The sequence below is a fragment of the Streptopelia decaocto genome, assembly GCF_964273445.1.
Source record: "Streptopelia decaocto genome assembly, chromosome: 5".
Lineage (NCBI taxonomy): Eukaryota > Metazoa > Chordata > Aves > Columbiformes > Columbidae > Streptopelia > Streptopelia decaocto.
In genome coordinates, this window is record NC_138659.1 from 49,942,406 (window position 1) to 49,967,504 (window position 25,099).

The following is a 25,099-nucleotide window of genomic DNA, read 5'->3' on the forward strand; positions in this document are numbered from 1 at the left end:
TCAGTTTAATACTGCTCCTGGGTTACGGTGTGCTCATCTGTCTCTCTGTATGTTCTTAAAACAGCGCTCCCAGTTGCACAGGAGGGGCCAGAGCAGTCCTTTCCTCTCTGGCTGGATCAGTGACTGCCCTATATAAATCTGCACATTAAGCAGATTTGGCAATTGTTCAGTCAGAGACAGGCTCACTTAAGTAAGAGGTGAAAATAAACTTGCTTATAAAGGCACTGCAGACAGCGCTCTCGGATGATATGCTATCAGAGGCAGGTTTGTTTTCTTTTGCAGTTGGAGATTGATTATTTCTGCTTGCCTTCTGTATCCAAGTCCCATCACCATACACCATACGTGTGTGTGAATGCCGGGCCTCATTCTTTAGCTGTTTCAAGACATTTCGCGTGTTACCACTCTACCTCTGCACCAGCTGGTTCATTTCCACACGCACCCCCAAGGTCGGGCACCGCCTGACAGTGCTGCCCCGCTCGGCATCGCGCCGTGCCCAACTTTGGGGTGCATCAGGAGTCGGGCGCCTCGTGGCGGGCAATGCAGGGCTCCGCGTCCCCTACGCTGGGCGGTGGCCTCAGGCTGCGACCAGAGCGGGCGGCAGCGGCCGGGAGCTGCTGCTTTTTCCTTCCCGCGCTTCCTCCTCCTCGGCCGGCCAGAGCACGCACAGAGCGGCAGAGAGAGCCGGGCAGCTGCTGCCTGCGGAGCGGCGGCTGCCCGCGGGGCGGCAGCTCTGGAGCCGGGGCACTCAGCGGCCGGGTCGCCTGGCGCTGCCAGCCCGGCGCTCGCCCCGCTGACGTGCGCCCGGAGGAAGGCGGCGGCCCCCCCTTCCCTCTCCCTCCCGCTGAACGCAGGAAGTTTATCTGGCTGCGGCGCTCCCCGGCCCGGCGCCCTGCGGAGAGAATTGGGAGAAATCCCCCCCGGTGCGCCTGGCCGGGGGTCTCCCCCCGGCTCTACAGCCTCCCAGCCGCCTGCGGAACGGAGCGGAACGGGTGGGGGGGGCCAGCCCGCCGCAGTCTGCCCGCCCTCCGTGCGCGGGGGCGGGGGCGCTGACTGCAGTGCCCGCTCCGGCGGCCGCGGGTGGGGGGAGGCGGCCGCGCCCCGGCTGCAGCCCCCCGCGCGGGCGGCGGCGCTGCGGGCGCCCCGGGAGCGCCCCCGGCGGCCACACCCCGCGGCGGGCCGGGGCCGGCGGAGGGGCGGAGGGAGGGGGCCGGCGCGGGGTGTCTCTGAGCCAGTTCTCGCGGTGCTGGCCAGGCTCAGCCTCCTTCCCCTCCCCGGCGAGCGGTGACTGTGCACGGCGGAGCGGGGAGCGCCGAGCCGGGCGCGGGGGGAGCCCGCGCCGCCCCACCGAGCCAGGAGGGAGGCCGCCGAGGAGCGCGCCCGCCCGGCCCGTTCCGGTCGCCCTGCCCCATGCCCTAGCGGCGCTGAGCCTCCCGCAGCCCGAACATGGCCACCACGGCAACGTGCACCCGCTTCACCGACGAGTACCAGCTCTACGAGGAGCTTGGCAAGTACGGAGCCTGCTGCGTGCCCCGCGCCGCGCCCCGCCACCCGCCACGGCCTCAGGACCCTCCGGCGCTGCCGGGAGCCCTGTGCCGGTGCCCCTGCTCTCCCGGGAGCCGAAGGAGGATTAGCCGCCGCGCTGTAATCCGGCTCTCCAACCCCGCGTCTACCCCAGCGGCATCGCCGCTGGAGGGAAAGGTGTTTTCTGCGCCCCTGGGTCTTCCCCACCGCTGGATGGGGTGTCCCCGCAACCAGCCCTGGGCTGCGCGCTCCTGTTGCACCCCGGGACTTCCTCGCTTCTCCCCTTGCCCTCCTCAGGACCAGGCTGCCGCGTTCTTTTCCCCGCACCGTCTCCCTGCTAGATGTTGTCGTTCCCTTCAACTGTTTCTGCGCTGGGACACGGCACTGTTAACTGCCACTCTGCGATGCTTCAGTCCCCACTTCCTTGTCCCTGTGAAACGACCAGGTGCTGCTGCACCGCGCTTCTCTCTCCTTCCCTCCCTCTTTCCGCACTTGTCTCTGCATTGGCAGACCTGCTGCTGCACCCTAGGACAGGGCTTTGCAGGGGGACCCTGTGGGACAGGAAAGCAGCGTAGCAACGGCTAGGGTAGGATTATGGGGACAGTGCTTTCCTGGGTGCTGCTGCTCTCCCCCTCCCTCCCTTCCTGCACCAACTGCTGGGCTCTGCTGCATCTCTTCTCTCCAGCCTAGTGTCCCCGTCACTCCCCACACTGCTGCAGCTGTGTGTCACCAAGCCTGGGCCCCAGCGCTGGTGCTCACCTTGCTGCTTATTGGTTTGTATGTAGAGGTTCAGGAAGGGGAGAAAAAGGCAGGACTCTGCAGTACTGAGAGAGTTTAAGCTATTTTAGGCTCTCTGTAGGGCTAAATGTCTTGTGGGGCCCTTGTGCAGCTTCTGTTCCCCTTTCTTACATATATGTGTACATTTGTCCATAGACACGGGTTCACATTCTTGTTCTGAAGGACTTTGAATTTTCTCCTGCTTTTTGCTTATTTGTCCCTTTCCCCTTTTCAGATCTTTCCTGTAAAACCGACTGTTATTCTTTCCCCCCTGATTTTTGTTTTTTAAAAAGGGACTGCTTTCAAGCACTTATTTGTGTAGTCCTGTAGATTTTGAGTCCCTATATTTTCACCTTGGTATCTGTTGTATTATCTCTTTTTTTCCTCACAGAAATCCTTCTTTCTTCTCTCTCAGACCTCTTCTCCGAGTGGCTCTTTGGGAATAGTCATAATAATATCAATAGTTCCAGCTTGAGAAAATGTACAAAGCCTCGTAGCTTCTTATTTGTTTCATTAGTAGGTACATGCTTATCCCCGTTTGCAGATGGGCAGGGAGATGTGAGAGAAGTAGTAACTTCTGCAAAGTGTTGCAGTGATTCCATGACCAAACGAGCACTTGAATGTGGGAGAAATGAGTCCTGGTTGTCTGATGTGACTGCTGGGGATACCGTCTCTGGGAGATGGACTTACGGGCTGGTGTTTGCAGCGTGGTTCTAGGCTGCCTGTCTGCTGTTCATCAATTCCTTCCTGTCCTGTTTCTGTGCCTGTGTGGTGTCTGTCTCCTTGCACAGTGTGCTGTTCTCACTGCACTGTCCGTGAGGGGCTCGAGGGGTCTTCAGGAAGCTTGAGTACCATACAGACTAGGTTTTATTTGCTGATCAGACTGCATGTGCTGTTCTTCAGATTCTCATGTGTTGTTTCCCTCTCTGTATGTCCTCTGTCCTGTCCTTTATTTGATCCGCTATGGGAATAGAAATTGCTGCTATTTATCATTTTCAGTTTCATAGCTTCTGCCCCCTTTATTTTTCTTCTAGGGGAGCCTTCTCTGTGGTCCGCAGATGTGTAAAGAAAAGTTCATCACAGGAGTATGCTGCAAAAATCATCAACACCAAAAAACTGTCAGCCAGAGGTTAGTGTCTTGATCTACCCTGCTTCCTTTTATTAATAGAAAATACTTCACTGGAGTTGAAGCTGTAATAAGTTTAAGTAATCTGAAGTTGCTTGTCTCAGTCATTTCAGCATTACAAAATCATTGAGTTGTGTGGCAAAGAGGAGATTGAAAGGAGGTAGCGTAGGATGATAAAATAATTCCTATATCTGGGAATGAATACTCTGTGATGTTGTCTTTTTTTCTTTTTGAGATCTTTCTTCTGCAAGCTGAGCTAGAGCTATGTTTATAGGCGATTTATCTATGTGTGTGTGTGTACCGATTACTCATAATAAAGAGAAGTGTTGCAGACTGATTTTGCCGAGTGTCTTTTCTACCTAGGAGATCTGTCTCACCGGAGCAGACATGATTATTTTTTTTTGAAGGATAGAAGCTCTATGCCTTGCTCCTTTCATGCTGCAGTTAAATGTGGTGTGTTTGGAAACTTACAGCTTTCAAAGGCAGAAGTAGGTTGGATGGAGAGATCTTGTGAATTTCACTTCTCAACAGATGAGAACAAATATTTTTTGCTTTCGTTAGTCCTGGAGATTTCCAAAACCTGAAACTAGACTGTAGTCTTATGAAAAGAGAAAAAAAAAATGTTAATTATTCCCCCAGAGTTTTGGTCTTCTGTTTTCCAGGGACATCTGCATGCGTAAAGGGTAGTATACCTTGTATTAAGAGTATGCAGGGAATGTGTATCTCCTACTGTGTAGGGAATCCCTTACAGGGATTAAAGTTGCTTTGTGGGTGGCGTGGACGAGGGGGAGAATGAGAGAAACTTAACTGCAGTAAAACATGCTGAAAGCAGAGAGTGCAACAAGTTGAGGTCCAAAGGCAACTGTTTCTAGAAGAGATGGACACGACAAGATCTAAGTCCTTAGAGGCCTTTCAGATTTCACAAAATGAATGTATTAGGCCCTTGACTGTCTTGCTAATTGAATAGATGGCTTAGTAGGGGAGTTGGTTGAGAAAGCAGGAGGAGGAGGTAAATGATTTAGAAATGAAGAATGTTTTGCCTAATCCCTGTATAAGAGAAAAATAGCATATATATTCTTTTTTTGCTGGAATATGAAATGTGGCAAGAGTAGAAGATGGTTTGCAGAATGTTGAAAAATTTCCGTTTACTCTAGTTTGGATGGAGAAGTAGCGTCAGCAGTAGGGAGTGCCATGCCATGAAGGTTTTTTGTTGTTGTGGGTATTGTGTGTGTGGTTGTTTGTTTGTTTGTTTGTTGACTTGTGGAAGTAAGCATATGTGATAATGTGTTGTTTTGGCATTTAGCCTGAGAGAGGTCGTGTTGGGGCCAACCAGTGGAGCCCTAGACTGTTTAGGAGGTGGCTGCAGATCCTGTGAGAATTGGTGTCCCCTCCGTGGTCAGGTGACAGTGCCTGCTGATGTAGGTGGGGTATCCAATCTCTTGAGTTCAAAATTAGTTCAACTTAATATGGGAGAGGTTTGAAGGGTGGCGTTGCTTTGCTGACAGCCATTAATGCCGTGTTGGCTCCACAGAGTTCCCCGTCCATCCCGTAGTGAGGACTAAAGCTCAGGAGAGCCATCTGCTCAGATGCTAGTGGACACAAGCCTGCTTAGAGGAGGGGGAGAGTAGCTGGGTAAACTAATTGCAAATGAGAAACCATTTTCTTACAAAGATGGTGGTATTGAAGTTAACTCTGGAGATAAGAAAAATTGGTAAAACTGCAGGATTAATAGAGTTGAAACAAAATTTAGAAGTATATTAGCAGAAGTCCAAAAGCAGCGGAAGAACTGATTGAGTCAGTTTTTAAGTGCTTGGGTATCTAATGAGTTACAGAGGGAGCAATATATAGATTATAATTGTTTGTCATATTAGGGGATGACAGTTTTATGACCCACCAAGTAAAAAAAGTAAGTATGGGTGAATATAGGCCATCTTTTGATCTACTGCTTACTTTCTAGTTTTCACACCTTCCTATAAATAAAGTACATTGAGGACACTAGCCTGGTCCTCAGGTATCTAACTTGAGGCACCTGACAATGATTTACTTACAAAGGTATTGGTTAGTTAGAGGACAAGTGTGAGGAGAGCCAAGGAGGAAAATAGATGCTTCTGCTAGTACAGAGAAAATCAGAAACGAGAGACTGATCAGGTTTCTTTGCAGTCTTATCTGAGGACTGAAGAATCTGCATTTACAGTGAAAAGTGGCTGGTGACTTCAGCTCAGTTATTCCAGCTGTGTTTGCTGATAGCTCAAGTGGTTGGTATGAAAAGAGACCGAATATTTTGATAGGAACTTAGTGAATTCACCTTGGAATAGGTCTTTAAAGCACCGAAGGAAAAATACGTGCTATTTAGATACTACAGCTGTAAATCGGTGATTAGGGTGATTCGATTCAGCAACCTGAAAATGAAAGTCTGGGGAAAGGCATTTTAGAAAGCTGCCTCCCACAGGAGGAGAATTACAGTGTTAATTCTGCAGTATCCTGGATATATGTTGTCTGATGCTTCCTTTCCCTGAGCTGGCACTTCTCCCTGCGGAGGCCGTGTCTGCCCGGCTGCATGTACACACGGGGCTCCCTGTGCACCCAGCTGCCTGCCCGGCTGTTGCGTGGGTTAACCCACCATCCTGACCTGCTGCTCGCATTGTTGGTTTTCTTCTAGGCTTGGTCACAGTGCCAGAATATTCCCTTGTGTAGGGACACCGTGCCCCTCTCCAACTTATGCATAGCTACACTTAACATTTTGTACTTTCTTTAGCAGAATTTGAACCTGTATAGATACCTGATATAGTAGCTGCTAGTTCAAGAGGCAGCGTCTTGCTGCTGCTGGGAAGTACATACAGCCCATTGCTGCTTCACGAAAGTTTTACCTGCTGTAGTGCTTCCCTTGATTATGTCCTGGGAAATGGTAACAAAACCTTGCTGTCCTTCCACAGTATTTCTTGTCACCTTTCTTTTTCAAGACTCTTGATGAAGAAATACTAGATAGCTGACTGGGAAGTGCTGAATAGCTTGCTGTACATAGCTGAAGAGGAGAAACACTTCAGGGTGAAATTTTTAAAGCACGGGTGTCAAACTCATTTTTAGTGGGGGCCACATCAGCCTCGTGGTTGCCTTCAAAGGGCCGAATGTAGTTTTAGGACTGTAGATTGTAGGAGTAGTTACATTTATACAGTCCAAAAATTACATTCGGCCCTTTGAAGGCAACTGCGAGGCTGATGTGGTCCCTGGTGAAAGTGAGTTTGACACTCCTGGCTTAAAGGTTTCTGTATTACTTGACATGTTTATCAAATGATTTTCTTAAAGCAGTAAAGAGTTGAAGAGACATGGTGCTGTTAGAGGGCTGCTCTCTGAAAGTGAGGAGGACGATGTGGAGCTGGTCTTTGTGAACAGCGGTCCTAACACCTTCAGGCTGGTATGCTTCACCCTTTGTAAAATGCGAAGTCAGATTTCAAGAGGAGTCTTTTTTTTTCTCTGTTGTCTGTGATTTTTGGATGCTTGTTCGCTCTCTTTTAAAATAAATCATGTCAATAAGAGCTGGTCTAGACTAAAATTCATATTTCAGCTTTAATGAAGTATTTGCTATTATTCATATTATGTTGATGCTTAAGATTGCCCAGTGAAGAGTATGCCAAGTGCTTCAATGTTAATTGGGGCCAAATGCTTGTGGGAAGGGAGAGGAAACAGACTTCACCTTAGTCAGCATTCAGCTGACATGTAAGAGCAGTGGTTATTACACATGGGGGAAGTACAATGCCTCAGTCATCTGAAATTCCTATGGGATTGAACACACAGGCTTTTACCAGATACACGGGCAGAAGGAAGTAATAACTGTAATTTTTTGGAAGTTGTCTTGTGGGTGTCACCAGAATACCTTTTGAACATGAAAATTCATAGCTAGCAGTGCTTCAGTTCCTGAGCAGCAGTGAGGTTCAAATACAGTAAAGTTGCTTGCAGTGATCAAAAGGATCAAGAGAGAAGCAGTAGGAGCTTTAATAGCAGTAGGGAAATACCCAGGATTTGACTCTCCAGTGTATACTTTAAGAGACAGTCCTGCATTAGAAAGTAGTAGGCAGAGCTCTACCTGTGATAATTTGTAGGATGTTTTTTATACCAAATAGTATATAGTGATCCTGCCACCATGTGTAGGATTTTTAGCCCTTGTTTTTTAGGGGTGGGGGGCTGAGAAATCTCTGTGCATTATATCTATTGTTAAATTTAATTTGCTTCTGAAAATCTTTATCTTTTAACTGTTGCAAGTGACATCTCTTGCTGAAAGAACTTAAAAGCAGCTGTCTTGGAAGTTAGATTATTTCACAGATTTCTCTTTACTGTGGCTTTGGTTTTGCCTGTGGAATAAAGACGTATATTCTCTTCCTGCTCTCCATCTTTCCAAATTTGTAAACCAGATAAAAATTTTCAGTCTACTTAGACATTTTGTTGTTGTTCCTGTAGGAGATTATGTGGACTGTGGGAGGAGCACGGAATTACTTCTGTTTATCAAACACCAACAGGAATAAAGCTCTCTCTTTACACTTCCAACTCAGCTTTTTTTCATACACCTCTCTTGTCTTGGCTTTCAGTTCCATAGTGGCTGCTGATTTGGGCTTCACAGTATGTTTTGTTGGACCTGTCAATAGTAGTTTCACTGGACACTGGAACATTAAGTTTGAATGCTGCAGGACAAATTTCACAGCATCAGTTGCTAATTTCTATCTCGATCTGCTCCGTAAATGTTCTTAGCCTGTGTTTGAGTTAGGACTCTCTTAGAGTGCTCTTTGGCTGCCAGGTTTGAAGTCCCCTGTGGGCCAGAGCACACCTGCTTGAGTTGGGAGCAGGCAGCGGTGGTGCAGGCCGGCACATCGGCTCTGGGTGAAAGCACGGAAAGCCCAGCATGCCGGTCACGGGTGCCTGAAGCACAAATTCAGACTCATGTAGAAATGTCTTGTAATAGGTGCTCTCTGTGTGTACCTGTGTTGGTAGGCTGGGGACAAATGTCCTTTCTTGCAGTGGCTGGCACATCAAACCGTGTGTGCTCAGCTGCACTTGCTGAGCAGCCAAATCACGTCTGGTCATTTGGTGAAGGAGAGGAGCTGCCCTTCCTGCAGGGTGGGTCTTCAGCTGTGTGTGAAGTGCTTCCCTGCGCCCCAACTTTAAGAGATGCTGTGATTAATGGTTGCACTTGATAATCTTAGAGGTCTTTTCCAACCTAAACGATTCTGTGTTTCTACCACCAGCAACAGTGAAGGCTGGGGATTTTTTTGGAGGTTCTTGTGCACATGGAGGGATGCAGGGAGCAGGGTGCACGGCTGGGGTCTGCCTGCAGGGGTGACCATCAGGGGCTGGGGACTGCAGGGGAGGCATCGGTCCATGGGGTGGATGCGTGGATGGCCAGTGACTGAACTCGCCACTGTGCACTGCAGCACACGTGTGTGGTGGTGGGGGGGGTGGCAGGGGGCTGCTCTACTGATGTCAGAAACTGCAGCCCTCTACCTCTGCCAGCAGCCTGCATCCCCCTCCTCCTCCTCCCTGCCTCTGCTTGCAGCCCCACTCAGGGGAAGAGGGGTTCAAGCCACATATGTCACTAGAGGAAGTTTCATTGAAGGAGTTGTTTGGAGAAGACAAGGGGTGTGTCTAAAAGGAAAGACCCTGTCCTTGGAGGAGAGGTTGGAGCTGGGAGCTTGGCTGGGGTCAGCTTGGCTTTTTGCCTGCCCTACAACAGCAGTGTGGGCACGAGAGCGTTTTGGTGTGAGGGCAGAAGCTGACGAGGTGGCGAGGGGTGGTGGCCTTGCTTTTGCCGTGGCTCCTCGTGGCCAGAAGCTGGCTTCCTCCTGCTGTGGATGTCAGTGATGGTTGGGGTTACCCCAGGTTGCCTCTCAGTTTACACTGTATATTTTATAAAGGAGCTGGAACAGAGCAGACAGGATTTCAGCTTGTGTCTGTCTTCTCAGTGGTCACATTGAGTATTAAATTTCCAGCATTAACAATGTTGGGGGGGGCAGTGGTCACACAGATTGGGCAGGAGTTCCTACTGCCTCTGTGTGAGGTTGGAGAAAGGGGCTTTGCAAGAGAGTTGGGTTTCTTGTTTTCCCAATATAAACTGAATTTGTGTGTGGCAGGGATGAGGCTAACTTCCGCACGTGTCCTGAAGCCCTTGGCTGTAGAATATTGATCAGTGAGCCACAATTAAATATTTTGAGGTGTTCCTCCAGTGAAGAGTGGGATGTTGAGCACACCGTACATATTTGGGGCAGGGAGAGATACTTGAATTTCTTGTAAGTTGGATCCAGTGCAAAAGCTGTACATCTTTTGTCGGTTTTTGGGGTGTAGTGTGGAAATTCCACTGCTGCCAAATTTAATCCTTCTCTGGACAGTGCCAAAACCATCACTGCCAGAGGAGGACTCATCTGTGGATCATAAAGAAATTTCTGAAGAGTGTTCCCCCCTGCAAAAAAAAAAGTGGCTTAACATCACTGTTTGAAGAGAGTACTATGACAATCATTTTGTTCCCTTCCATGCCCTAGAAGTATTTTAGTTCTTCTCGCCATGCAAATTGGATGAAGACAATTTTTAAAAGGGAAACACACTAATATAAAAATCTCTCTCCACTGTGTCCCCTATCAGCACCATCGATCTGCTTCACAACCCTGACAACTAGGGCATTGGTTCCCTTTTCATTAATTCTGGCCTATCACCTGTTTTGGTGTTTCAGGTGTTTCTTTTTCTTTCCTCTGTTCTTGAAACCTCCCAATTTTCACCAAGATAATAGACTTTACAAAAAAAAAAAGTTAATTTGCCAGTGTTTGACTATAGAGTGAACTATTGTTCTTGGCTTAGCTGTGGGAAGAGGGCAATATCAGGATTACCAGCACAGGAAAGAAGCCTTCAATGTTGTAAAAAGAAATGTGGAGTATCTCAGCTCATCATGGGTTTGTCTGCAACAGAAGTGATGTTAGTGCTCAGAATGGTCATCTTGGGGAAAGCGGAGGTGCATTGGTTTCTGATGGCCAAATGCATACTTAAAATTTTGAGCCACTCTCTAGATTTTGTAAGGGTGTGGAGGAAATGTCAAGCTGTAACTTAAATGACTGTAGTTCCTGCTGGCCCATATGACAATAAGCTTAATGCTTCAAAATGTGGGGTCCTATGAGTTAGGCTGACCTCAGGTTCCTTTTTGTACCTTCTTCAATTTACCATCCATTTAAATATCACTGCGTACTTCTGTTATGGCTCCCCAAGCATTCTGGCATTGCTGCCTACATGATTTTTGGAGAAGAGTAGCAGAATGCTTCTGAAGAAATGAGCCAGCAGTATCTTAGAAATCAGCTTCTTGAACACCGAGGGTAGCCAAAGATCAGTAGGGCATGGATTTAGCTTTCTGGAGAAACGGAGTCTATAGTAGGTAGATTTTGATTCCTTGTAGCTTTTTCCACCTGATACACTCTGGCTCCTTTTCTTTCTGTTTTAATTTTGAATTTGGTTTGAATGTTCGTTTGTCTCTCATGAATTGGTTACTTTAACCAGTAGTTATATTAATCTATAATGCTTTAATTGAAAGCATCCCTTTAGTAATGCTGCTTTTACCCTCCTTCTTTCCTCCCAGAGAATACTGTTCCTCCCACCTGTTAGATGAACAATCTGGGGAAGATAGTGGTTGGTGCAAGCAGCTAGTTACTGATGACTCTGAGGCTAATTCAGAGATGTAAGGAGAGCTGGTAATTTGTATTTTACCTTTTTATGATGGGATCAGGAAAGGAGGAGATAACTCTGGCTTTACTCTTGGTGCTGAGATCTGTCTCACCCTGCTCCTGGCAGAGTCAGAAGGAGAATTCCCCATCCCTGAAGATGTGAGCGGAGTAAATGTGATGACCTTTCAGAGAATGTGTGTGCACCTGTGTGTATAGATGTGATACTGTACTCTCAGCACTTTCATGTTATGTTCCTGAGAGCATGAGTTACATGTCTCTCTAAAGCGGTGACCTGCTGTTCTGCTGCTTCAATCCAAAGTTCCCATCCTGAGTTAGCTGCTGTCTAAGCACCCGCAGCCCTGGGCTGGCTTGTCTTTCCTGTGGCTAGAGTCTGCTTAGCAGTGACACTGGGACAAGTCCATGTTAGTGTCCTGCTTCTGAGAAGGCTGCTAGCAAACCTTTTCTCTTTGCTAGAAGGCACAGGTGATTTGGCTGTTGAATACAAGACCCTTTTTCCCTGGGGTGGTAGAGGTAGCTTCGTTCTTTGCAGTGCTGTTGTTAGTGTGATTCTGTCAAGAATCCCAAAACTTGAGCCGAGAGCTGTCTTGGAGAAATAGGCATTGTGGAAATGAAGACACAGTTAATTTAAAAAGGAAATAAAACCCATGCAAACTATCTCTGGGGAAGGAAGGTGCCCTTGAAGATGAGCCTTGGAGTAGGCATAGCTCTTTGGAGGCCTCCTGAGCCAAAGGCTAAATGGCAGAGAAAGCAAGGAGCTGCGTGCAGCCTGCCTGGGGGCTGTTGCCATGATGGCAGTGGCAAACAGGGACTGAAAAATTCACCAGATGCATGTGAGCCAAAGGATTAAACTTTCTCATAGGTGGAAAGGAGGAGGAGAGTGTGTGATGATGTTTTAAAAAAGAAGAGCATCCTGGTGAGAAATACCAGGCTCATTCTCCTGTAGCCACTGGGATGGCAGGGGAAAATGCAGACTGACATGCCCTATACCCACAAATAACTCTAGTTCTCTGCCTTGTACTTAGAGCTTTTCTGCATCGGAGTTGGTGCAAATAATGAAGTTTCAGTATTACCTGCGGGTTTCAGACTATCAAATGTGACGCTAACCAACCCACACTAGTGTTGATGGTAGCACAGGCTGTTGTCATTGAAAATGTGTGATGCAAAACCATGTCAGCACTATTAGGGCTAATACTGGTCTTGACCCTGCATGCTGCTTTTGTCTGTGCTGGTTTCCCTTCCCAGAGCTGGAGTGGTGTCCCTGCATATCAGAGCTGATAGCACGGTGGGGTGGGCCCACATGGTGGACAGGTGGTGTGTGAGAGAGGTTGGGCTTGGGTAGTTTTCCCTCTACTGGAGTTTGAGGGAAGTCCTCTGTTATGGAGGCTGACCATGGTAAGGACTGACCCTAGAAGAGTTAATGATTTGCAGTTGGCTGTGAAGCAAGGAGCTGGTGAGGGGACCTCTGCCCTCAGTGCCCAAAATCTTGGTGCCACACAGCTTGGAAGGTGGTACCACTTGGTTGTTTGCAGTACTACAAGTTATCATGGTAGCTTTTTGCACGCAGCTTCAGGAAAGACCTATCTGGTTGTGCCCAGCAAACCTCTGAGCAGCAATAGACATACTGGCGTAAAATGTTTGCAGACTTAGTAAAATAGAATTGTGGTAATTAAAACTGGTTTCTTTCTAGAAGGGCTTCTTCAACTTCTTTCATTTCGTAAATTAATGTCTCATTATGATCTATGGAAAGTATAGATCTTTTCCCTCTAGCCCAAATCCCAGTGGGCTTTTTAAGCTGCTGTGAATACAGGCCATGAGTGAGCACAAGGATGTTTAGTCTCCTCAGCCAGTTCCTGAAAGCCTGTAGAAAGGATTCTTTCCTTTCCCTTCCCTCACTTCCCCTCCTCTTCTAGGTATCTGAGTTAGCTGGTGTGGGCTGCAGCTTGTCTAGTGGAGTAACTCAGTATTTGGATGTGCTTTATCTTCTGCTGTTACTGTGTCATCTCCAGTAAGTCAGTTGGTGTAGACAGTGGTAAGTGATAGCCGTGAAGAGAGAGATGTCATTTCTTGGTGTTGAAGACAACTCTCCTTTGAAGGAGGAGGTTTTCTTAGTCCCAGAGGAGCTGTGAGTAAAGGAGAAGCAGTCTGACATAGCCTGAAGTCTGAAGTGAAAAAATAAGAGCTAGACATCTTTAAACTTCAGTTCACCTTTCCCCCACCCCGCCCTGAGTCTTCTTTTAGCGGTAGGACTGAGCATAAGGTAGCTCAAGAAGGTGAGTTTTACCCCAACTTCTCTCTTGAAGGAGATTATTTCCTGAACCTGTTGCTTTGTTCCAAATCTGTGTAGGTTCCTGAAGGGTCTGCAGTTGGTGGTCTTGCTTCTGAGCGAGAGGTCTCCTTGTCTGTGCTGCAGAATGCAGTCAGTGCGTGAAGTTCCCTGCAGCTCTGGAGATGCGTGTGTTCATCCTGCTGCTGTGTTTGGTGCTAGAGATCTGATGGCATACACCTGACTAGAAATGTGGTCCAGTGCTTTTTCTGGGATACACTTACTAGATGCACATTTCAAATAGCACAGGTGACCTGGAAACTTTTGCAGGGAAAACAGCTTGTTAAACCTCTTCTTGTATTGGTCTCCAGTACTTGTGGAGTATACTTAGCATTTCTACTGTGGTGGAGCAGCTGCCATTCTGAAAATGTCCATGTATATCTTAGTTTTTGTTTTTGTTTTTGTTTGTTGTTTTTCCCCCCCCACCTTGTGTCAAAGCATATAACATTTCATGGTCGATGGGTCATGAAATCACCCAGGGTGGCTGGAGTTAAAACCAGATGCGGAAGAAGGAAGTTGTCTTTAGTGGCCCCTGTAGCTCCCAGGGACTTGCTGGAAGGTTGATCTTAGAGGCTAATAAGAGTACAGCTTGGTGATGCCAAGCAGGAGTCCTTTCTGTTTTTTTGCCCAGAGTTGGTATGCTGTTAAGTTTAATTTTGCCTGCCTTGGGCCTCTCTATGTGAGCTTTGCATATCAAATGTCCCCTGTTGAGATTGTGTTGGAGAGATTGGAAGAGTTGGAGTTGCACAGCTTTATTTTATAATTGGTGCCAGTGTAGAGACAGAGCTCGACCGTGATGGATGTGCTTCTTCAGTGCAAGTTAAAGTAGTGATTCATAGCTCTTGTGTTACTTTAAATATTCCTGATTTTTGGACTGCAGAATTGAAAAGTGACTTCTAGCTCTGCCCATTTTTGTTTGACTTGTATGGCAGCTGGCCTAGAATCTGCCAGCTCTGCAGATTAGGATATTGTGTTGCGTCTACTGCTTGTTATGAAGTTGCCCAGATTAAAATTTTCAGTGTTGCCTGATCAGCGCAGAGCAATGATCCACAGCCTTCTCTGTCTGGCTGAATTGTTCTTGCACTTAATAAGGATGATGTAGAGGACTGAAGCGTTGGTCAGCTCGTCCTTTGTGTGGAAGCATTTCTACAGCAGCACACTGGGAGTCTAGCTCTCATAACACATTTGTTTGTCTTCTCCAGACAGCCAAGTTCAGCATCAAAGATGTGAAAAAAGAGGAACAAGGTAGTTTGCTGTTTTGATAACCATTATCAAATATTGCTGAGAAGTCCAGGTGACTCTGGCTGCTGCTAGCAGTTCATGTTGCTGCAGAGCTGGCTACCCAGCTTTAAGGAAGCACATTATGCCTTTTTAACTCTTTGTGCCAGCGTTCACTTGGTTTTTTCAGTAGTCCTGAGGCTGAGCTTAAAAACCTTTCCCTCCCACCACCTCATAAATGGTCAAGAAGTTTCTTGGCTTTCCTAGACTATTCAGCCTGCTCTTCTCCCTCTGATGAAATATGAAATGTTAACTGCTGAAGTTTGTTGTTTGTTTTTCTTTTGAAAAACACAGCTAAAACTCCTTCCCCATCTTGGAAGCAAAACTCAGGTCTCACCGATGCAGTTTGCTTATCTGAAGGGGTGGTGGGGGCTGGCTTGGGAACAAGGAAACACGCAGCTCGACTGAGCCAGAGGAATTTATGTTCTTCCTTCTGCATCGCTGAATTCCTGGATCCTGCATTGCAGTGACTTGGTACTGCTGAGACTGCCACACTATTACCTTGTCTGATAACAAGCTGTAGTCTGATACTTATTTAGCTAGTTCATCCAAACCCATTGGCACCTGATGAGATCAGCTGATGGGGAGAAGGAAGGAGCTTATGTCCAGAAATGAGCTCACTTGGTGGGATTTCTTGTTGTTAAGCTGTTGCACTTCAGGACCCTCTGTTTATAGTGGCATCAAGACAGAGTGGCTGGAATTCTTGCACAAGTTGCGGTCACTGTGTGTGCAGAGGAGAGGTCACTGGTGTGGCTGTGTTGCCTTTGGAACAGCTCTGTGCCCTGCTGTCTTGCTTACTGCATGTCCACTTTAAGAGGGTTCATCTGCAATGCAGCTGTTAGCAGGGAAGTTCTGTAAATCAAGAGGGAGCAAGCGCAAGTGAGCCCGGTGTCTGCAGTTGTGGCTGAGTCCTCCCCACAGCACAGGGAAACTTGTTCAGAGAGACTTTTTGTGGGAGGAGGAGGAGGAGAAAGGGATGGCAGCCTAGTGCTGATGCTAGAAGCCCCTCCTTTCTGTGCCTGTGTCTGCACCAGCAGCTCAGGAGGTGGAAGACATGTGGAAAAGCACAATGGTCAGCTGCCTTGGAGCTAGAAAGTCCTGTCATGCTTTTCCCCTCCTCACTCCTCTGCCGCAGAGTCTAATCAGGTGTTTGCTTAGGGCTGATCTGTCAGGATGTGTTCATTGCACACTCCCTTCTCACACAGGATGTCCTGTTACAATTCAGAGCTTGTGAGCTTCTGCATGTGACTCAGAAATGCACAGAGGCCTCATGGGTCGCAAGTTTATTACTGTGCCCTCCTCTGTCAGTGCAACCACTTGTTGGTGCCCTGTGGGGATGCTGATGCCGGAGAGAAGCCCCACAGGTGGAGTCAGCTGGAAGACCATGGCAGTGCATGTGTGGTACCTGACAGGCCGAGGACTGCTGCTGAGTGATGTGGTATGGGGAGGCGGAGAGGGGCTGTGTGCTGCGGGAGCCCTGCTGCAACTGGGACAGATGTGCTGGCTGAGGGGGAGCTCTGCAAGGGCTGCAGCCCCTCAAGTGCACGTCTGGCTGGGGAGCATATGGCTTAGAGCACATGGCTGAGGAGCAGGCAGCTTACTGTTCTGCCCCTCCCCTGCCCCTCTGCATCTCCAGTGTGCAGAAGGCCTTTGAAAGACTGCCGGAGTATCAGCCATGCATGGAAGCGCTTGTGGGATTGCTTGCTGGTTCCCCAGCCACAAGTTCCTGAGGATAATCTAGAGAAGAGAGTCCTCTGTGGTTTCTATAATTAAGTAGCTGGGAAGCATGATGCCTTCCCACAGGTATCTGCAGGGGTATCTGGAGCTCCATGGGCTGGAGCTGGAGAGGGCCCCGCAGGACCTTCCTTAAAGGCACGAAGTACATGGGAAGAGTGCATGCTCCTTTTCACTCTGGTGCTTAGCAGGCAAAGCTCCCTCCTTTGTTGCATTTAAAAGTATTCTGTGCAGACTTGGTTCTGGGTTTCTACTTTGCTTTCTTTAATATGTCAATTTGTGAAAGCATCTCTTGTTGACAGTCATTGGTGATGCAGGAGAAACTGATATAACATTCACCACCTGCTTTTCCCTCTTTCCTCTCTGCCTCTCCTGTTTGCCTGGACATTCATTGTCCCTCTTGTAATAACTGAATTGTAGTAACCATGTATAAGCAATGTTCCCTTCCCCTCCCCTTTTGCCGGGGGACTGGCTGACTTGTTGTAAGAAGCTATTTTTAGGGTTTGCTTCCTGGGATATTCTACCCGTGGCCAGTTATGGTGATGAAAATGTCACTGAGATGCAGAAAGGACTCCCAACTCATTGCTAGCATGCCTGATCTTTCTGTCGTAAGGGTGTTTGTGGGGGACATGAATCCCTTACCACTACATCACCTGTGATTAGGGAGACAGCAACAATGACTGTGCAGCATGACTCCCTGTGTGAAAAGCACACTGAGCTTCCAGGATGATAGACTGGTTTGCAACTGAATTGGCCTAGAGAAAAAGAGTGAAAAAAAGCAAGCAAGCCTTTCTTTGGTTGCACTGGAGTTTGTTTCTGCCATTTTTCTTTTTTATACGTAGGGCTATCAGTGCTGCAGAGCTGTGTGTTGGTGTACAGGGCTGTCCCTAACAGGCAATTTGCTCCTTGTACTGGATGTATTAGGTTGCACTGGGTTGCTGCCAAATGCCTGGTCTAGACTGGAGGAGAAGGTGTGTGCTTATTCTTTTCAAACACCTCTCCTAGCCCAGATCTGCAGCTTGCAACACCTGAAAAAATTAATCTTTATGGCAGCTGTAGCTACCAAAGCATGAATGTAATATGGGCCAATTACAGAGCCCAGCTGAACGAGGCCTTGAATTGATAATACTCAGTCTCTGGTGCCAGTGATGGCTTAAGGAGCACCTGCCTCTTTCTCCGGAGGCGTCTCTTCCCTCCCCTGTATCGTGGCAGGTCTCCTTCCTTTTCTGTTTCATCCCTTGAATGAGCAAACCATGCTCAGAAGATCCCTTTGGTGGGGAATTATTGAAATGTTGGGGATGGGAAGGCATTTGGTTTCCAGATAGGTTTCTTAGAGCAGCCATGGAAGTGGCTGCTTGGCTGTAGCTCTGGGAACCAGGATCTCCTGCAGTTGGGAAATGTGCACGAGGGGTTGTGTGCTAGTGCACAGACCAGTGGTGTGGAGAGAGCTCTTGTGTGCCCCTATTGTACTCCTGGAAGGGGGCTTGGGGAGCAGAGAGCTCTTGAGTGGCTTTGGATCAAGGTATTATAGCAGAGAATATTAACTTGTATTTTGGGTCTGGGACTGGGAAGGTGGGTGGCTGCAGCGCAGGGTGGCGGTGGCAGCCTGGAGGGGCTGGGCGCTGTGCCCGTGCAATGCGCAGCCTTGCCAGCTGCCCGAAGGGGGCCTGGTTCCAGAAAGGTTGGGAGACTGGGAGACACTCCTGCCTGCTGACTAGATAGCATCTCCAAAGTTATCGGTGCTTAGAAACAGCCTTGTGTATGTTTTTAAGTAATCCTTGCATTTAAAGTTGCTTGACTTAGTGGTAACTTTTCCTTTTAATATGTCTTCTCACTGTCACATTTCTATACAATACCTATAAGTACCTGAGAGTTTTATGGACTCTTCAGGAGCTGGAGGCAGCCACGCTGTCTCTTCTTCCCTCACCTCATGTTCCCAGCTGCTGCGTGGATTTTACTGGTACATGGTGCGTTTTGCCTTTTTGTATAGAAGTGTTTTGGTGGCTCTGCTATAGATGATATCTGGTGTGGCACATATGTGCATTTTAAGTCTTTCCTCTCTGAAATTTCTGGGTAGCCTGCTCTGTATTTACAGCTTGCTCTGCTTAATTTAAAGTTATCCTGGTATCACTAGGGGAACTTAGTCTTAAAATAGATGGTTTGGCTTTTTTTTTTTTTTAATTATTCTAATCCTCTGAGTCTCGGTGTTTCTTTCTGTCAGAAGAGCATATTTTGACAGAAGTATTATCTCTTTCGGAGAGGAGTGCAGAACCATTCATCTATGACCTCAAGAAGATTTTCCACTTAGTTTACTCCTCTGGTTCATATCCCTCAAACAGCAAATCAAAGCAGCATTTCCAGCATTCTTCCCTCTCTCAACTGGTTGGGAAAGCTAAAAAATAAGTGATGAATATAGGTTTGCTGTTGCATGGACACAGCCCCCCCCCAGCATGTCTCCTGCAGTGCAGAATGGTGTTCTGCTGAACACCACTAATAGGAACATGCAGAAATTTTGTGGTTTCTTGTTTCTCTCCCAAGGTTCCATCATTTGTGTTCAAATCTAGATTTCCTTGGTTCATTCAAAAGAAATCCAACTGTTTGATGACCAGTGGTGGCATTATCATATAGCGTTTTATTCAAGGGCCATATCATGTTGGAAAACTGGGGGCTGGATGCAGTAGGTCTGCAGGCTTGGGCAGCCCTGACAGTGACGGCTGAATTGAAGGGTGTCGGGGCTGTATGAGGAGCCTGTGTAGCCCCTCCTGCTTAGGACAACCCTATGTTTTCTGATCATACATTGGTAAAGGTGAAGTCAATGCCAGCGACTTCCTCTTCCATGTAGAGTTTTTCCCAAGGTATCATTTGTGATTTGCTCTCTCCTATGGAAAGGGATGGATGTTTAGTCTTGTTTTCCAGCCGTTTTGTTTCCACACCCTCTCGAGCTCTTGTCCTCCCAAAATTTGTTTTCCTCTACCTGAACAAAGATCCTTCCCCTGCTCTGTGCTCCTCTGCACTACCAGGAAAGTGTTCCAGCAGGTTTTTTTTTAGCCATGTGCTCTCTCAGTCTTGCTTCATTGTTCCCCTCATCAAATTCATAATGCATCAATAGCTTCCTTTGTCCTTCCAGTACCACTACTGGGGAGGGAAATATTAGCCCTGTTTTACACTTGGAAATACTGAGAGAGGTGCAAATTTTAAAGTGCTTTCCAGAATGCTTGGCAATAAGCCATGATGAATTAGGAAAAGAGTCCAAGTCATATTCTTTGCTACAACAGTGATAAGAAGAGTGTAGGTAGAAAAGAGACTGTGGGCATTTGGCAGGAAAATAACAAGGGCTAAAGCATGTTATATTAAGAGGAGATGTAGCCTGGTTTGCTGGTTATAGAAATAAGATTTTGGTGAGTTCCTTCTACTACTTTTCCCTCTGATTTGCTTATTGTTTATGGAACACAGCTCTGAAATACATTAAGTCAGGAATGCCATGTTGGCACCTCCCTTTGGACTCTCTCTTCCTTTCTGTTATTTTTCTGTGTGATAAGAGATGGTTTGAAAACTACAGGTAATTGCTGTTGATACAGAAGGCGCTTATATAATGCATGTGACAATAAACAGCACATGAATTTTTTTGTGTTTGTGAAGACTAATCGGTAAAAGTAAAGGAGATCACTGAGATATAAAATTGTTTCCTTATATCAGGTGTAACTACAGGAACAGGGACAGTAGCATCTGCAATGGATTGCTTTCTGAAGTGAGTAGAAGTAAGGTAGCAAAAAATAAAATTTCAATCTGTAGGAGCAGTAGCTGTACCCAAGAGTAAAAATAAGAGCAATCTTATGACAAGAATTTAAGTAAATTCTAAAGTTGGCTGCATTTCAGGATCTGAGTAAGTAATTGAGTCAGTTGTGAAAATTTAGATTATGGGATGCTGTCAGGAAACCGTTCCCGTTCCCCACTCACTGTGTCTCTGGCTAACTCATCAGTCTGTTTCTGCAAAGATTTCCTACCTCCTGGAGAATTTGTAAGCATTCACATTAATGTATGGTTAACACATTTGAAGTCTTTCCAAAGGAAACAGCTGTAGATTCACAAGGTATACGGCTGCAAGCCCTCTTGATCATACAATAATGTCAAACTAATATGAAGTCTTCAAGAGTAGAACATCCTTTGCCACCCAGGGAGGAATAAAATCTTGGATGTGTTTAAGGAGATTACTGTTAGCTCGTCAGAAGGAATAATGAGAAGTTATGAGACAGAGCTGAAGACCTGCCATTAACTGAAAGCTGGTTCAGGGGAGGGAATGACCAGAACGCTGTTCTACACTTAATAGCGTGTATGCCAGGGATACTGCTCTCGTTTCAAATAGTGTGGCTCAGGTTTTGTTTAGAAGGCAGTTACAAACCTTGCTGTGGAAGTGTTGGAAGGAGTATCCATATGAGGGGGGGAGTGAAGGGAAAAGGAAAATACTAGGGCAAGGTGGAATGTGATTCAGGTTAATTATAGTGTGCTGTGAAAACTAGTTAGATGTTCCTGTGTGCCCTTTCTGTAATAAGTGACAAATGTGGTTATGCAACAAATTGAAAAATTTCTTTTCAATAATTCATTTCAAACTTGCTGCCTTGAGACAAATATCATAGATTGGAAAAAAGGATGAGAAACTTGTGTGCAATTGAAGTCGGCATAGTTGGAGAGGAATTCTTTTTAGAAAGTAAAGGGTTTACTGACTTATTTCTTCAGGTTATTTCTATTTGGCACGGGGAAATTAATCCCTTCTCCCCTTTGTACAGGGTGACTGGGACAGTCTTGAAACATAGTTCTGTATCTTTTTAATTTTTTTTTTTAATTGACAGTTTTTTTTCTCCATAATTTCAGAGCATACAAGCTTCCCTTTGGAGATACGCTCTTTCCTAGCACCACAGCAGGAGAGCAGAAGATGAGGGAAGGGGTGGAAATTTGATTCCAACATTGGGAGTGATCCATCCTATAGCCTGATTTTAAAAAACAAACAAACAAAACAAACCTAACCAAAACCCAAAACGAAACCACAAAAAACCCCAACCAACCAAAACCACACACACACAAAAAAGAAACCCCGAAATCCACCAAAACCAAACAAGCAAAACACAAGGAAAAACAAAACAAAAACCCAACAAAAACCAACCTCAAAGGACATCCAGCCACTAGCCTTTTTCAGTCTGTCTTTTCTGCCATCTGGCTGTCCTAATGTTGCAGCATGTTGTAAGTTGAATTGTTGCTATTTTACCTGAATTAGCAGGTTTCAGCCACCATTGGTTACAGAATGCAAGACAAAATGAATTAGTGGTCTGGCAATGAGTGTGTATTTAATTTAGGAGCTGACAGTACTGCCCATTGTGGCTTGACTTTCCCCGCTTTTGGAACTTGTGTTTGTCTTTGTTTGCACTTGAGCTTTGTTCTCTTCGTTTTTAGCACGTTAGAATAGTGTGCAATGCTTCTGAGGGCTCATGCTGGTGCATAGACCTATGCAAATGCTATTACACATAGTATTTTGGGCTTCAGGTTCCAAAGAATTTTTGTGGTAGTTTGTTGAGGGCTTTTTTGGTGAAGGGCAGCGGAGAAGACAGCAAAGGGAAAGCCTCAGGAACCAGTACTGTGACAACCCATTATGCTGTTTTTAGAAGTTCTGTGTGGTTCAGGTCTACATAAAAGACACTTGAGAAGCATTTTATTTTTTATTTATTTTTTTTCCCCAGCTTTTTGCCTCCTATGAAAATACATGTTAGTACTGTGAAGAAAGGATGTGATGCCCAGTCCTCCCAGGCTCAATCCTGTGAACGGCCTGGATGTGGTGCATGGTTGGAAAGAACTTTTTACACTGGATCTATAAACATTGTTCCACTTCCCTCTGTGGGTGATAAGCTGGTCACCTCCAAACTGTTTGTTCGTGACTAGAAATTCAGGTTAATTTAAGCAATATTTCTGTTGAAAGCATGAAGAGTATGATGTCAAACCTTCTCTGTAGAAAATTATATTCTAACTTATTAGCTGATTCAATGCACAAGTCATAGAGAAATCAGCTGTATTACGAACTGAAAACCCTAATGATTCCGCAGGTTTTGTGGAGCCCTGAAACACTGCAACAAATTGGGTAGCTGCTTCTCTGACTCGTGAGAGTGGGGTTTAACTACTGCCTGGGCTGACTCTTTTGGCAGGAAGCCTGCAGTGGCCCATGTGCTCAGTGGCTCTGTAGCTTCAGGACAGTGAAATTCTGGTACAGTCTTGTCTTTTAGGCTTCCAAGAACACACGTCATTTCAGACTTTAAACTGAAGTGAGAGTTCACTGTCTGTCTCTTTGAAGGGAAAAACCATAATATATATTTGTTCTTTTAAGTTGCTTATGTGCCTGAAATTTAAGAATGTGGTCACTTCATAAATCTGTGATGTGATTGCTAACCCCAAAGATCTCTGAAAGTTTTTCTGAAGTAAAAAAGAGGAGGTGTTGTGTTTGTTTGTTTGCTTGTCCCCAATTGCTGTGTTTTAAAATGAAGTGTTGTTCATTTTTAAGTCATGAGGTATACCTTAATTGCAAACTAGAGATCTTTAAAGCCATCCTTCTTTTAAGTGTCAGTTCATTTGGAATAACTATGAAGCCAAATGAAGGGCAAATAGCACTTGGGTTTGAATTATCAGTGTTTATGGAAAGGCAAACTGTTTCTTTCCCTCCTGCCCTTGCCCCAATTAAGGGCATTGCTTTTTTGTGATGTAAACTGCATTTAGTAATGGTCTTGTGCTTAAGAGCTTCTAGTTAATGAGACCTATTAACAGTAATGAAAAATGGCATCCTTAAAGTGCAGACCTAGTCAGAAAAATTATTCTCCAGGAATGGCTGGATGGATGCATACTCTTTCTTGGTTTATTTAATTTCCAGGATGGGGGAGGAGCACAGTCTTGGCTCTGAAACTAATTATTCTACTACAAATGTGCCCATGATCTGCAGTTCCCACTGGGGATTTGCAGGGCTGGGGCTTCTAGTGCTGAAGAGCTTCCCAGACTGAGCCTAGCCGAGACTGGTGTAGGCTTGACTTTGCTTTCCCAAGCGTCAGAGGGAGTAGCTGTAGTAAAACCCAGCTTTTTGTCTGCTGGAATGAACACATCTGAGTCAGCAACACAGAGCAGTTGCATGGAGCAGGAAAGTGATGTTTTAAAATAATTATTCATCTGGCTATGTTTGTGTTTTAGTGTCTTGCCACCTCCGCATCATGTGCTGTTTTAGTTGGGAAGGATATGCATTGCTTTTCAATATGTGAATTATTCTGCTTAAGGAAAGGGAAGGTGGGCAACAACTATATTGGATCTGAAATAAAAAAAAAAAAAGCGCCCCACGTTCCTGCTTAGGAGCTGGCACAAGAAGACTACAAGGATGATGTCTGTTCATGAGAATAAATACTAAGGCATTACAGGGAAAGTCTAGAGTGGAAGCTCCCTTTATCTTTGCCTTAGTGTCCTCCCACTCGGTACTGTACCCACACGTCCATTCTAATAATTTCCTTTTGAGATAGGGCAGCCTGTCATGCCTCTGTAAAGGCTTGGAATAGCTTCCCCTAATATGGGACCAGCTTGTTCATCCTCATTGAAAAGAATTTCTCTGGTTGTTCTCTTATTCCTCTGTTAGCGATAAGGTCTTCTTAAGAATTACAGCTTTCTGTGGCTATAGGTGTTCTGTATATTGGGAAAACTTCCCTGCCGTAAGACAAAGTGGGCAGGTTTTAGGACAGATGGGAGATTTTCACATAAAGGAGATGTTTCTTTTCCCATTTTGGAGGCAGCATTAATTGCTGGAGACAAACTTGATTTCTTGGTTCTATACCCTGGCTGCCAAGTCAAGCTAATGGTACCAGACCCTTTAGGATTTTAATTTGACTTCATCTTCTATTAAGGAACCCTCCTATTAACTGCTGTCTGTGGCAAGATCATGTGCTTGAAGTTTAGTGGGTCCTAGATGGACAGCCAGTGGCTAGCTCAGTGGTGATTCCTCTGTCTCTTCTTCTGATGCTCAGCAGAAGGGTGTTAATGTCTGCTCTCAAAGGAGCCATTTCTGTGCTATAATGAAAGCATTTCAAACCACCTTGGCCTTGTCTCTAGCAGTTGCCTACTGTAGGGAATGTTGAGCCATCTGTGGGGGAGACACAACTGCTTGGAAAGAAAACAAACTGGTGGCTGAAGCTGTTTAACTACGGAAATCAGAAAGTGGTGGATACCTAGGGCACGCAGGAGCAGTTTCAGCTACATTGGAGCTGAGAAGGATGCTGTGTGGCGAGCAGCCACGAGCTGGTTGCACAGGAAGGGCCTGGTGCGAGGAGTGGGTGGTGGCTGGCAGGACACAGGGAGCAGACCACTAATGGGGCTTTCTGGAGCGCTCCTGCTGTGTAGGTGAGAGGAGAATTAGCTTTTGGTGCAAAACGTTTTGTGGCCTGATGGCCAAAAACACTCGACAGTGCCAGGTTTGTGTGCGTGCGGTTTGGCCAGATTTTCTTTTCCAGGTCTTGCTCTCCTGCTGTACCCTGCCACAAGGCCAAGATTTGTGAGTTTGACCCAGAATTGCAAGGATATGCCTGTGCTCGATTTTCTTAGACTGTTGTGTTTCAAAAGACTGGGATT

The 25,099-nt window shown here is 46.3% G+C and overlaps 1 protein-coding gene across 7 annotated transcripts in view; it reads left to right on the top strand.

Annotated features, from left to right (window-relative positions):
• Window positions 1-1,128: 1,128 nt before the first annotated feature.
• CAMK2G (calcium/calmodulin dependent protein kinase II gamma) overlaps window positions 1,129-25,099 on the top strand; it is a 118,795-nt gene continuing 94,824 nt past the window's right edge. For 2 of the 7 annotated variants that reach the window (XM_082054532.1, XM_082054534.1), the window contains exons 1-2: window positions 1,139-1,508; window positions 3,333-3,427. In XM_082054532.1, the coding sequence (XP_081910658.1) occupies window positions 1,444-1,508; window positions 3,333-3,427 (160 nt within the window). In that variant the 5' untranslated portion in view covers window positions 1,139-1,443. Of the gene's footprint in view, window positions 1,509-3,332; window positions 3,428-25,099 lie in introns of all 7 variants that reach the window. The other 5 variants (XM_082054535.1, XM_082054537.1, XM_082054538.1 and 2 more) reach the window with 4 other exon arrangements.